The sequence below is a fragment of the Pholcus phalangioides genome, unplaced genomic scaffold (assembly GCF_987345545.1).
Source record: "Pholcus phalangioides strain wild (caught in Gottingen) unplaced genomic scaffold, Ppha-v1.0 ptg000004l_1, whole genome shotgun sequence".
Classification (NCBI taxonomy): domain Eukaryota; kingdom Metazoa; phylum Arthropoda; class Arachnida; order Araneae; family Pholcidae; genus Pholcus; species Pholcus phalangioides.
The window spans coordinates 52,577,724-52,590,777 of NW_028301597.1; the positions used below are offsets into that span (position 1 = coordinate 52,577,724).

General features: G+C 36.2%; 1 protein-coding gene across 8 annotated transcripts in view; it reads left to right on the forward strand.

The window, feature by feature from the left end:
* LOC149087828 (uncharacterized) overlaps positions 1-13,054 on the forward strand; it is a 337,458-nt gene that overhangs the window by 128,997 nt on the left and 195,407 nt on the right. For all 8 annotated transcript variants that reach the window (XM_089231745.1, XM_089231740.1, XM_089231739.1 and 5 more), the window contains exon 9: positions 12,334-12,564. In XM_089231745.1, the coding sequence (XP_089087871.1) occupies positions 12,334-12,564 (231 nt within the window). The remainder of the gene's footprint in view (positions 1-12,333; positions 12,565-13,054) is intronic.

The window sequence follows — 13,054 nt, forward strand, 5'->3', positions numbered from 1 at the left end:
CATATCATCAATGCAAAAATCTTGAACTTGAGATCGACGGATACGAAAAGACGCATTGAGCTAGTTGTGGATATTTAAAAGTTAACACTTGCATGAGAATTTGTTTAACTTTTCTGAGAAATCAGCTGACAGAGTGAGTCAAATAAATGGATTTAAATTGTTTGAAATGTGGCTATACACCCTTTTAGAATTTTTTTTTTTTTTTTTCTGATGTCCACAGAAATTTTCTCACAGGGTAGGAAAAATGCATTTGAAATAATTTGGGATGCTGCAAGCCTGTTTATAGGAAGCATGTACAATATCAATGCAACTGTCCCAGGTGGTGCCTCACCGAGCTTGATTGAATGAAGATGTAGGAGAAAAAATTTGCTAAAAATTAAGCATTTGAAAATGTTTGTTTATTACTCATATTAAGAAATTATATGATTTTACTATAAAATTATGGAATGGCATCTTAAAAGGGCATATGAAACAACAAATTCACTTTTTAATATAATATATTTAATTAAATTTTCGTTTAAGAGTAGCCTTCTTGCAGTAAGGGTACTGCTTTCTGTGGTCTTCGGCACAATGGAGAAGAAATTGTTTCTGCTCTTCATCTGCAGTTAAGAGCCCATTAAAATCTTGCATCAATTTCACCCCTCTTTCGGCTGTGTCATTAACAACACTGAGATTCCAGAATGTTTTTTGTGACTTTAAATAAGAACCGTCCCTATCCCAAAGATCTGTTTGGCCTTCTGTTCCCGGCTCTCTTTGACTTAGGTAAAAATTTTGTGTCTTCTTCAATTTCTATAATTTCCAAAGCATTAGCGCAAGTAATGTCAAATAAGTTATTCAAATTTGATATAAACTTACATTCATGTTCTTTCTGCCTCTGATGTACGGCAGCATTTTTTTGAAGATTGCGCCAATAAGAGTACATATTCATAATTTTTTATACACAATGAGGTGTCGTTCTTATAAGAATCCTTGCCTTCTCCCAAAAAATGAGGCATTCGTGGACTACTACGTTGGCACTTTCCCTTAGGGACAGTTTAACCTTCCGTAAACAATAAAATAGCACCGATAGTATTTGCCTGTTAAGTGGAAGTTTGTTTCAGGTAATTTGGTGACACACTTACTGAAAATTAAATAAATATCTTGATCACCACTTCTCAAATTAGAAGCCATAATTACACTTGTAGTTGGCTCGGACAGCAACTAGAGCAGACTGAGGGCGAAAGGCCGGCTGAAGGTGGAGCTCCACATGAACGAACAATTCACTGCCTGCAAACACCAAGGTGCTTGAAGAATAAACTGCCTCAATATGCATTGGAATCCAGGTGTAATAAAGGAGAAAGAATAAGCATAAACTCCAAAAAATATTGTAAGTAAAAGATAATACTAATTAATTTAGCCTTGAGAAGGGCCTTTTGATAAATTAATTTTAAAAAAAAAGGTGAAATTTTTTGAAGATGAAATGAGACTGGAAAAATCAACCACATGGGAAGGGTAAAATAAAGTAATGGATGCCACAAGAGAAGAAAAAAGGCAGTTGCACAAGCGCAATGAATCTTTAGTATGTTATAGTTAGAGCCCTGAAGTTCAGGCAAAATGCCATAAATGTCTTTTTTTGCCTATTTTCAAACTTTTTTGGTAAAAATGCTGTTTTTGAAATTTCTTTGCCATAAATGCCTATTTTAACATAGTTTAAAGTTTATTAGTGAATTTCAGAGGCCATAATCTGTAAAACTTGGATATTTTGAGCATTGAGAACTTCAAAAGTATTGCACTGTTTAAAATTTTCTAACTCTCAGTATATTAGTTATCATCAGAAAGCCCCCCCCCCCCCTCCTCTTGCCCCTCTGCTTGCCCCATTTAGACGCAAATAAGTGGTCTGTGATAGTAGTGTTGTGTTGCCATGCATTAGCTTTGCTTTGACCGGATGGCGTTAGACGCAAATGATTTTGTTTCAGATCAACAAAGTCTGTGTTAGGAAAGCAGAGGAAAATGAGAAATTTTTGTTTCTCCACAATGCTTCCCATGTCTAGCTCAGGCATTGGACTGCGTTGTATATGTATAGCTGAATGATGACTGCCCCAAGAAGTTATCAATTGACGTCATGGCTCACACAAAGCTGAATAGGAGCATAGAGGGCTCTGTAGCCCCTGTTGTTTTAATTCTTTTTACCATAAATGCACTGCCAATCACCATGGCTATTTATTAAACATACATATTTTGTATTTGATTGAATTGACCAACACTAGATACGCACTCAGACTATTAGGTACACACACTTACACTTCCAGTGCAACTCACTAGGTAGTAAATTGCCCATGGCGATAGACCTGAGTTGTGCTCGGTTTGAAGAAGATTGAATTGACCAGAATCGCCTCTGTGGTGTGTGACAGATGCTGCCACACAGGGCCCCGCGCTTGAAGGAGTCCAGCATATGTGGTAATATAAAAAAATTAATTTTTTTTTTACAAAAATAGAACAAAATAGCCATGTTTCAACTATAGTAATGACAAAGATTATTCATAGTAATACAACAAATGAACGAGGATTATTTGTAACTTGTATATATAGGAGCAGGAGTCGAGTCCACAGATAATTTTTTCAACTGGCTCAGCATCTGGTAATGGTGGCCCTGGAATTGGCCTAATCCTGAGGGTCTACTATCATTTTATTTTGGGCTTGAAATAAATTTAACTTGGATAATAACGTAATTTTTATAAACCATCATTAACCGATTGAGTGGTGGAAATTTTCAACTCTCACTTCTGGAATGGCAAAGCTTCTTATCTCTAAGTAGTGCTATCCCCCCCATCTAATATGCAGGACAACAGAGGAGGCGTGGTTGGAGGGGTCCGTCATAGTGACAGGTTGTCTACGCCCATCAAGTGATTCTCTATTCTTTACTAATACACATTCAACATCAGTACCTTTTCTTTTGTTACGGTATTGGCTATCTTTTCCTCCCTGTCCTGCTCGCAGAACACATTTAAAAAAGTTAATTTTTCTTATTTTAGTGAAACCTCGCTAATACGACACTCCATACAACAATAAATCCCTCTATAACGATATTTTTTTAAGTATTGTTTGGAAATGTCTACACAATAAACTGCTACTTCTCGATATAGCGATAAACCTTCTGCCGAGTATTGTTATATTGAGGTTTCACTGTATATATACTGTACTTTTTGGGATTTCTGGGAGGATTGAAAAAGTGGCAAACCATTACATATGCTTGTCTGAAACGCATTGTTTGAGAACTACGGTAACCAAACTAAGCATTCCGAAAGTGATTGTTGAAGCCTAGTAATCAGTTTTGCTCGACAGTTTTTTGCGTATTTCCGGCATTTGCCCAGCTCTGACGAACTTTTTAAGTAGCTCAAGTCGGGTCCCATTTGGTATATACCCAAAAAATTTGGCGACAATAGATAAAAATTTCTAGATTTGTTTAGAGAACATACACACACAAACAGAAATAAATTTCATGTATATAGATTTAACTGTTTCACTATTTTTTACAGGATTTTGATTACTTTATATGAAGTATTTTTTCCGAACTATATTCAGTCTACATAGTTTTACAGCGTTATACAACTTGAAAAAAGCAATGCCTTCTAAATTTTGCTCTATCGCAGACGTCAATATAAATTTCATATATATAGTTAAATCTCTTTATTTTATATTATATATTATCATGCGACTTATATTCCTAGTCTTTTACGATAGGCAGGGTAGTATGAAAGGCACTGGTTAGCTCTGTCAACACTGCCCATACTATCGTTATAGGCAACGACCACAGCAGGATTCCTCACCACGGTTCCCTTCTTATTCCACACAACCACCAGTTGTGGACTGTGCTTAGAATGCACACAACGATATATTCTGCCTTCTTCAGAAAGCCTAATCCCCCCCCCTCCCAAAATATGAAACTTTTAGAATATATTCTTTTCGATATATTCTCTGGTATTTATCAATATTGGTGGGCTGTAACTATGGCTCTATAATTCATGTTCAAATTTGTATGAGGGAAATAGTTCTAATGAAAAAATGTTTTGCTACTCTTGAACACAAACTTTTCTTACTCCTGTAAGTGAAAAATATCAATTCTGAAATTTTGATATCATTTTTGACAAACCAACACCTATCTGTATGATTTCTTTTTTTTCAAATTTCACAAAAAAAAAAAAAAAAAAAAAAAAAAACCCCCGATTTGTTACGCAATAAAAATAAATAAGATGTTGGAAAAACAATAAATTTTGCTTTCGAAAAAAAATTAAACATGTAGCACAATGTTTCGAAAAGACAATATTATACGTTTTAAAATAAAGCAAATCTTGGTTTTCAGGTTCACCGTACGAGCTATTATTCATTTTTTTATTTAGTTTCTGTGGTGGGGTACATTTGACATGAACTGTTTCTGATACTTTGCAACTAACTTCTCAGTTGAGTGTAATTTTCGGAATGACCACCTGATTTGGGAATTTTCCAAAAAATCACATACGTATGTTAGCTGAGAAGCTTTTCTTTTCATGATTTTATAATAAGATTACCCAAAAATTTTGATCAGTATATATGTTTCGACATAGGCGCACACAGAATTTTCTCGAGGGGGAGGGGGTTCAGATTTTTTTCCTTCGGAGGGGGGTTTAAGTTTTTTCCTGTAAAATAACCCTATAATCTTGGCTCAGGGAGAGGGGGTGCTTTGCGTACGTTAGTGTGTTTCCGCTAGTTTCCGGCTGGCCCAGCAAATATCTGAATTTTGTGATTTTTTCAGCCCCTATACATCGATCCCTGTGTATGGGATATCGCTATTCCTAGATATCAATATTTAAAGATATCAGTATTCTGATTCCGTTAATCGTTAAAGTTGCCATAGCTAATCATAACTAAATAGTTATAAATATCACAAAACAATACACCAACGTGGAGATGACTCCGAATCATAGGAATTAATATATAGGGGCTGGGTAAACTGACAAATTTCGGACTTCAGTAGTAATATATATAATGTATTAAAAAATAAATATCGTTGTAGAGGGATAATCTCTATATCGAGACGTAGCAGTTCAATATTAGAGTACTGAACATTTCCAAACAAGACTTGAAAAAAACATCATTGTAAGTGGATTTATCGTATTACCGAGTATCATTGCAGCGAGGTTTCACAATATATAAAAAAGTGTCATGTGATTAAAATATGTAAAAAAAGTATAACCGTTGTGTGAAACTAACAAGTAGCTGAAATATTATTCATGTCACAAGTTGAATCTATATACATATAAGTTGGAATAAATTCCTAAAAAATGAAATTCTGAAAAAAAAATTCAATTTTAGCTTCCAGCCAATAAACTTTTTTTTGGGGGTTTGGTGGATTGCGTACATTAATTTACGTGTTTATATACAGTGAAATCTCGCTACAATGATATTCGATACAACGATAAATACCTCTACAACGATTTTTTTCCAAGTCTCATTTAGCAATGCCTAATATTAAATTGCTGCCTCTGGATATAACGATAATCCCTCTACAAAGACATTTTTCGTGGTCCGCAGATATCGGGATTTCACTGAATTTAAAAAAAAAAAATTTCAGAATTTAGACGTGCAGCTTCACTTTTCGCATATTGTGAATATAAGCGGGGAAAAAACACAGTTCCCCCTTGGAAAGATAGTTTCCTCTCTTCTCTATACCCCTCCCAAATCCAATTCTAACAATCTTGCATTTTACTTCCAAGGTACCAGTAAAAAAAGTCACACCTTGTTCTATATATAAGGTAGTCATTGTGATGGTCTAGGGCTAATTCATTGTATCTTTTCGACCAAGTGCTTCATTCATTTGAATGAGTGAGGATTAGGAGGCGTTGAAGGTGTCAGTCAAAATACAACAGGTAAAGGGGGGGAAGGAATAGATCCTCCATGACCCATATATTCGTCAACACCACTCAAGGGTTGGAAGCAGTTTGACCCATATATGCGTCATTACCACTTAACTGGTTAAAGCAATAGACGGACTAAGTGAAACTAATTTTTCAGCTATATATAGTTTTTGGACCCCTAATACTTTTGTTTTTCGTTATTTTTTCTTCCTTCCAAAAATTATAAATGCTTTTTTTATAGTGCCTATTTTAGGCATTTTTAGTTCTTTTTGACTGCCTATTTCGATCATTTTTAGTGCCTAAACGTCCGGGCTGTAGTCAGGGCCGTCTTAACAGTATCATGGGGTCCCCCGGCCAATTGATTTTTCTGAGGCCCTACCAAACGTGTACACACACATTATATGTGTGTGTGTGTGTGTGTATATATATATATATATATATATATATATATATATATATATATATATATATATATATATATATATATATATATATATATATATATATATATATATATATATATATATATATATATATATATAATATAATGTGTGTGTGTGTGTGTGTGTATATATATATATATATGTGTATATATATGTATATATATATAAAATTGAGAAAAAAAGCAATACAATAAAGTCTTACCACCTTAAGTTTTAAAATATGATGTCAGATTCAAAAAAGTATATTCAACTTTATATAAGCTATATACATTCGTCGGGGAAACCTTATAATCTTTATAATGATGTAACACAAGCTTATGACGAATTGGATAAACACAAAAAAATCATTATACGCTTGTTTTCGTGGAACTCTTAAAATTTCTGTTACTTCAAGTGTTAAATTTCATCTTTTAACTACTCAGATTCTACATTAGGCATTGAAATATCCAGCCAACCAATCAAAGATCTAAATCAATTTTTTCCTTATTGATTTGTATTTATGACCCTGCCTTAAGTTAGCCTCTACGTGGGGGAAGGGAAGGTTAGGTTAACAAATATCCCTAAAATGCAGGTGGCATCATCCTCCCTTTTTATTTTTCTAGCAGTAGTGGCACTACACTTTCGTTTTGGCCGAGGCAATGGATTGGAACCCCCTCTCAAGTCATAAAAAATACCCCACAGCAATCATTTTATATTTAATTTTTTGTTCGGGGTACTTGAACTCCCAACAGACCCAGTGTCCGGCTGAGGGTAGCTTTGTGCTACGCTAGATGGCTATCTGTCTGTAATTGCTTGAAAATGATTTTGTTCTGTAAAAAACATTCAGTCTCTCACCTCTACTTTTTAGGATTACATTTACTACCAGCGCTCGAAAGAATGTCAGTGAATGGTCAAAAAGGATTTGTTTGCCTTTTTGATGGCAGCTTCTTTATATGAAAAGTCTTTGAACGCACACAATTTCCTGGCTTTAGTTTTACTCAATTTTACTGAAGCCTCTTCTATAGTTTGTTACATGGCCTACTGTCAGTCCCACAACTGTTGTTTAATAAAACCACCCAGATTACATGAACACTTCTTTTCCTCTTTCCCTCGTGTTAATGTTACTTAAATAAAGGAAAATTTGTGGGGTAAAAAATATTCTATGCATTTTGTTTTTGAAATGAAAATTTTTTTGGTCACTATTTTTAAAAACTTCTCCATGGCTCCCTTATCAGCAGCTATGGCTCCCCTTTTGCAAGATTTTTATTCGTGGCCTCCGGTTAAAAACCACTGGTTTAAACCAAAAACTGTCATGTGTCAAAACCCTGCCGACCCTGGCTCTTGTATATACGTGAATCATGATATGTTTAGGAGGCCAAGTTCTGAGGAGAGTTCCTATCCCATTGATGGACAAAGTAAAAAAACATCTCGATGCAATGTTGAAAGCTGGAATAATCAAATCAGTCACAAAACGAAGTGGTGTTCTCCACTTGTGTTAGCTGCAAAACCAAATGGATACATGGGGCTCTGCGTCAATGAAGTTGAACAGCAGCATTCAACGTGAAAACTTTGTTACCTTTGGTTGATCATCTGTTGGGATAGATACCCCAGAAGCTGGGATCTTTACCAAGATGGACGCCAAAGCAGGATTTTGGGCGAAGAAATTGGCAGAATAGTCTCGAAGGTTGACGACTTTCATCATGTCTTTTGGAAGCTTCTGTTTCTTGAGACTTCCGTTTAGAATTTCTTCTTCTCCAGAAGTTTTTCAATGAGACACTGCAGACCTTCTACAGGGTATTCCAGCCGTGATGAATCTGACAGGCAACACTTCAGTGTGAAGAGTTACTCAAGAACATGACAGACGTCTCAGAGATGTTCTTCGAAGGTTCCATGATGTAAACATCACCCTCAATAAGGACAAGTGTGTCTTCAGTGCCACTGAAGCAAAGTTCTTAGGCCATCTGATCGACCACAAAGGAATCCAGCTGACCCAATGAAAGTAGAAGCTGTTGCGATCCAATATGTAAATCGGATGCTGCTGCTATCAATCGGCCATGACGTCATCGATCACGAGCGATCTGCCTATATAGAGGAAGATTTCCTCCATGCGCACACACTTAATCCTGCCTTCAGTTCAATATCACGGCGCTGTGCGCTTATGAGAGATGTTAATCTTAACTGTTTTTATGTTTAGTTTCGTTGAATAAAGTAATCTGAAACCACTGCATTTCCGCCTCTTAAAAGAAGCCATAGAAAATCTTCAACCACCAAGAGATCTACGTGAAATGCAACGTTTCATTGGAATGGTGAAATATTTGGCCAAGTTCATGCCGAATTTGAGCAAAATTTTGGCTCCGATTCATGTGCTACTGAAAACATTGAATGTCTTTGTGTGAGACTCTGATTTCCTTGAAGCATCAAGCTTGTTCAAACGCTTATGTCAGAACCAGTTCTAGCACAGTTTGATCCTAAACTACAGGTCATTGTCTCTGCTGATGCATCGTCTTACGGCTTAAGCATATTGCTTCAAGAACACAAGATACATCCTGTGGCTTACGCGTCAAGAACCATGTCTACTGCAGAAAGAAAATGCGCTAAAATTGAAAAAGAGCATTAGCAATCACTTGGACAGAGATCAAGAAATATGCTGTGTTGTCAGAATAGGATGGTTGTCATGACATTCCGAAGGAAGTATGCAGTAACAACAGAGGTCAATTCAAGAAGGTGAGAAACTCCCAATTCTAAACATTTGTGTGAACGTATGGATTCAAACACATGACATCGAGTCCAAGCGAACAGATTTAATGAATCCGTGGTCAAGGTGGCCAAAGGACTGCTGAAGAAAAATTCTATATTTTTATAAATAATATTGTTTGAATGGTTAGTATTAGAGACACCATTCATGGCGTTAAAAAAACATTTTTTTCTCAGAGTTTTTGAGACATGTACATGAAATTTTGCGTAGTCAACAATGATTGTAGAAGCTATAAACAAAAAAATAATTGGAATCTTGGATGATGGGTTGCATTTCAGTATCTAGTTGAATGATTTGAAATCGGAGCGATCAGGTCTTGTTTCGATGAATTTTGTGTTGCGAGCCAAAATAAATAAATGATCCAAAAACCATTATTTTTTTTTCTTCAGTCTTTTACTTCGTATAAGTATATTTACAAGAAATTTAAAATAAAAGTTGTTTTGGTATAACTGCTGTCTCTCTCTCTCTCTCTCTCTCTCTCTCGTCTAAAAAAAATTCCACAAAAACAAAGTTTACATAATTTTTTTGCATGTAAATTTCAAATGTAAGTGTATGAATTATTTTAATTCATATTCTGTATGTTCTTGTGAACACTTTAATGAACATTTCAGTTGAATATATTGAAAAAGTTAAGATTTATTTTCTCAAACAATGCCGCTTAAAATTTGAGCCTCAAAAAGTCATCAGCATTTGATAAATTTCAGCATTTTTTTTCTCAAAGTTTTAGAGATATGCAAATAATATTTCACACGGTTAATAAGGATGGTAAAAGCAACAAATAAAAAAAATCATTCAAATCTGAGACTGGGTTTCATTTTGGCACTTTGCTGGATGATTTGAAATGGAATGAGACCCTCTTGTGAATTGATGACATTTATGTTGTTCTTGAGTTTCTCTAAAATTTTGTTGAGTTTGTACATTGTAATCTATTTTTATGTAATCCTCAGCAGCATGGCCACAACTAGGATTTTTTTGGGAGGGAGCAACATGGTTTTGCCGCTCTACCACTATAAAATTCAATGATTTTATAATGGTGTTTTTGTTCCCTCATAAAATTTTTTTCTTCCCCTCTCCAAATTTTGCTGCTGGGCAGTTGCTCCCTTCACCTCCCTTTGATTCCGACCCTGCTCAGCACCGTGATCACGAAAAGCAGCTTGCATACAATTTTACAAGTCTTGTGTATCATTTGGAAATCCAACCCTTGCACTGATTTTTCCTGTAGAAAAGCCTGCTTTTCCGATTTTTTTGCTACAATTTCAGCAAGCATCTGCTTCATTACATATGACTCATTAAAACCACAGCATCAAGTATGGAAACGGTTTTTGTTGATGTAAGGTGGATGATGTAGAACCAACATTTTGGCAAGTAGATTGCATGAAAAATTTTGGTGGAGCAATTAACATTTTGTACGATTCCTCTCTCCCCACCCGCCAATCTATTGGTCGCAAAACATACTCAAATTGTGTGAAATTTTTATGCAAGAGGGTATAGTTTTGTTTCCGCATTAGACTGGTTCAGTTTAATCCATGTTCTTAAATGTGTATTTTGGCAAGGCAGGTGTTTCCACTTAATGCAGGTTCTGTTAAAGACAGGCTTTACTGTATATGTAAAAAAATAAACTTTTCTACATGATATTTAAAAAAATATCATGAAAATACATCAAAACGTCAAAAAAAGCCAATTTTCAAACTTTTTTTTCAGCGTATGTGTAAAAAAATAAGTTGATTTAATTATTTTAAGAGGTAAAAACAGCAGAGGAAATTGTATTTATTCTTTTACAGGGATATTTGTTTTCCAAGAGAGTGGACAAAATCCATGATTTCCAGTCATAAAACCCAAAAAATAAAATATTACAAAATTAAATTGAAAAATATTAAATATTAAACTTTGAGTCAAAGGCTATAATTTGAGATTAATTCTACACTATCTACCAATAAGTATTTGGACACCTGTGATAGAAAAGAAAAACTAACTTTATTCAAAATCAATAATTGGTAGAGCCTCCACGAGAGGCAATTACAGCGTGAACCCTCCGGGGCATACTTTCCACAAGTCCTTGTGTGACGGCTAGTGGTATTTTCTTCCACTCGGCTTGGAGAAGACATGTCAGTTCCTTCACAGATTTTGGACTGGTGGGGCACCCCTTAATTCGGCGATCCAACTCGTCCCAGAGGTTCTCGATAGGGTTCAGGTCTGGGCTCTGGGCATGCCAGTCCATTCGATGAACCCCATTGGCACCATACCAAGCCTTGGTTAACCTCGCAGTATGACAGCTGGCATTGTCGTCCTGGAAGTAACAGGGGTCCACCCCGTAAAACTGCCACAACGTAGGAAGCACATTGTCATCCAAAATAGTGCAGTAGGCATCGGCGTTGAGCTTACCATGAATGGGGACCAAGGGTCCCAGTCCATACCAGGAGAAACACCCCCAGACCATAATTCCACCTCCGCCGAACTTGACTGTTGGCACAATGCATTCTGGCAGGAGACGTTCTCCAGGCAGACGCCAGACCCAGACCCTGCCATCCGAACGGTAGAGGGTGAACCTTGATTCGTCGCTCCAAAGAACCCGTTTCCACTGATCTACGGTCCAATTTTGATGTGCTTTGCACCACATTAACCGAGCAACGCGGTTGGACTTTGTGATCAATGGCTTATGGGCAGCAGCACGACCATGAAAACTAATCAGATGTGCTTTCTTACGGATGTTATTCATTGAAACAATACTCTCGGATGCCTGTTGAAACTCCTCGCGGATGAGGGCCATCGGTTGGGTGCAGTTCTTCCGAATTTCTCTGGACAGCACCCGTCGGTCTCTATCTCCCAGTTTCGTTGGTCTGCCGACTCTGGGCAAATTCCGACAATCACAGCTCACCTTCCACTTCTTAATCACATAGGCCACTGTCGATTTTGGGTACTTCAGCTCTCTAGATATGTCCCTTAAGGATCGGTCATTTTTGTGATACCCGATAATTATACCTTTCTCAAAATCAGAGAGCTCCGAATTGCGCAGCATCTTGCATGCGACTAATGCCGATATTGTTTCTTACACTATATATACCGGCGGTGGGCGTGACGTATCTCAGGACCGCAGATATCGTCATTTGCGTAGGTGTCCGAATACTTATTGGTAGATAGTGTATTTTGAACAAATTTGAATTTTTCATTTCAGAAAAGTGGAATGTAAATTTTTTTGGGGCAATGACCTGTATCCCTGTTTTACTGTACATTACAATGACTTGTTTGAGCTTCACAAGTATAGTATCTTAATCATTTTTCTTTCCAGCAATCAAGTATAACGATCAAGCAGATGCAAGAGAATATGGAATCTCTTCAGTTGAATTCCAAGAAAAAAAGTAAAGTAATTCAGAGCCTTGTATATAAGATGAAAGATTTTGCAGATAATGACAGCAGAGACATGTGGCTTGCAGTAAATGAAGGAGTTGAAGCTGCAAAAAACAAAGACATCAATAAAGTTCTTCATTTTGTTGCAAAAATCAAGCAACAGTTTTGCGAGGTAAACATTTTTTATATTAGTAATTTTCATTTTCTTCAAGGTTCTGCACCTTCGCAGAGCAGAACGTTAACGAACCAAAGGGTATTCTCTTTTTCAAAGACACTTAAATTTTAGTAAGCAGACAAAAAAATAGGCAAGATAATTTTTTCCCACAAAATATCAATTTAATTCAACAGATTTCACGTTACAAATTCAAATTTTAAAAAATATATTACATAACTCAAAATATTTGAAATATCACAGAAAATAAAGTTTGTTGGAGTTGTGTATTGCACTCAGTTTCACCAAGCTTTGGGACGTCTGCTTTTGGAAGTGTGTGCCACCCATCTGTAACACGAGAAGTCCAGGCATGTCACTAGACACTGCTTTCCCTTGTAACGACATGAAACGTCTTTCTAGACTCCAAGAAAAGTATATATTCAAAAGAGGAAGACTCTTTGCCTATTTCTAGGCACCACCTTCCTATATACCAAGCAAGCAATCTAAGTCC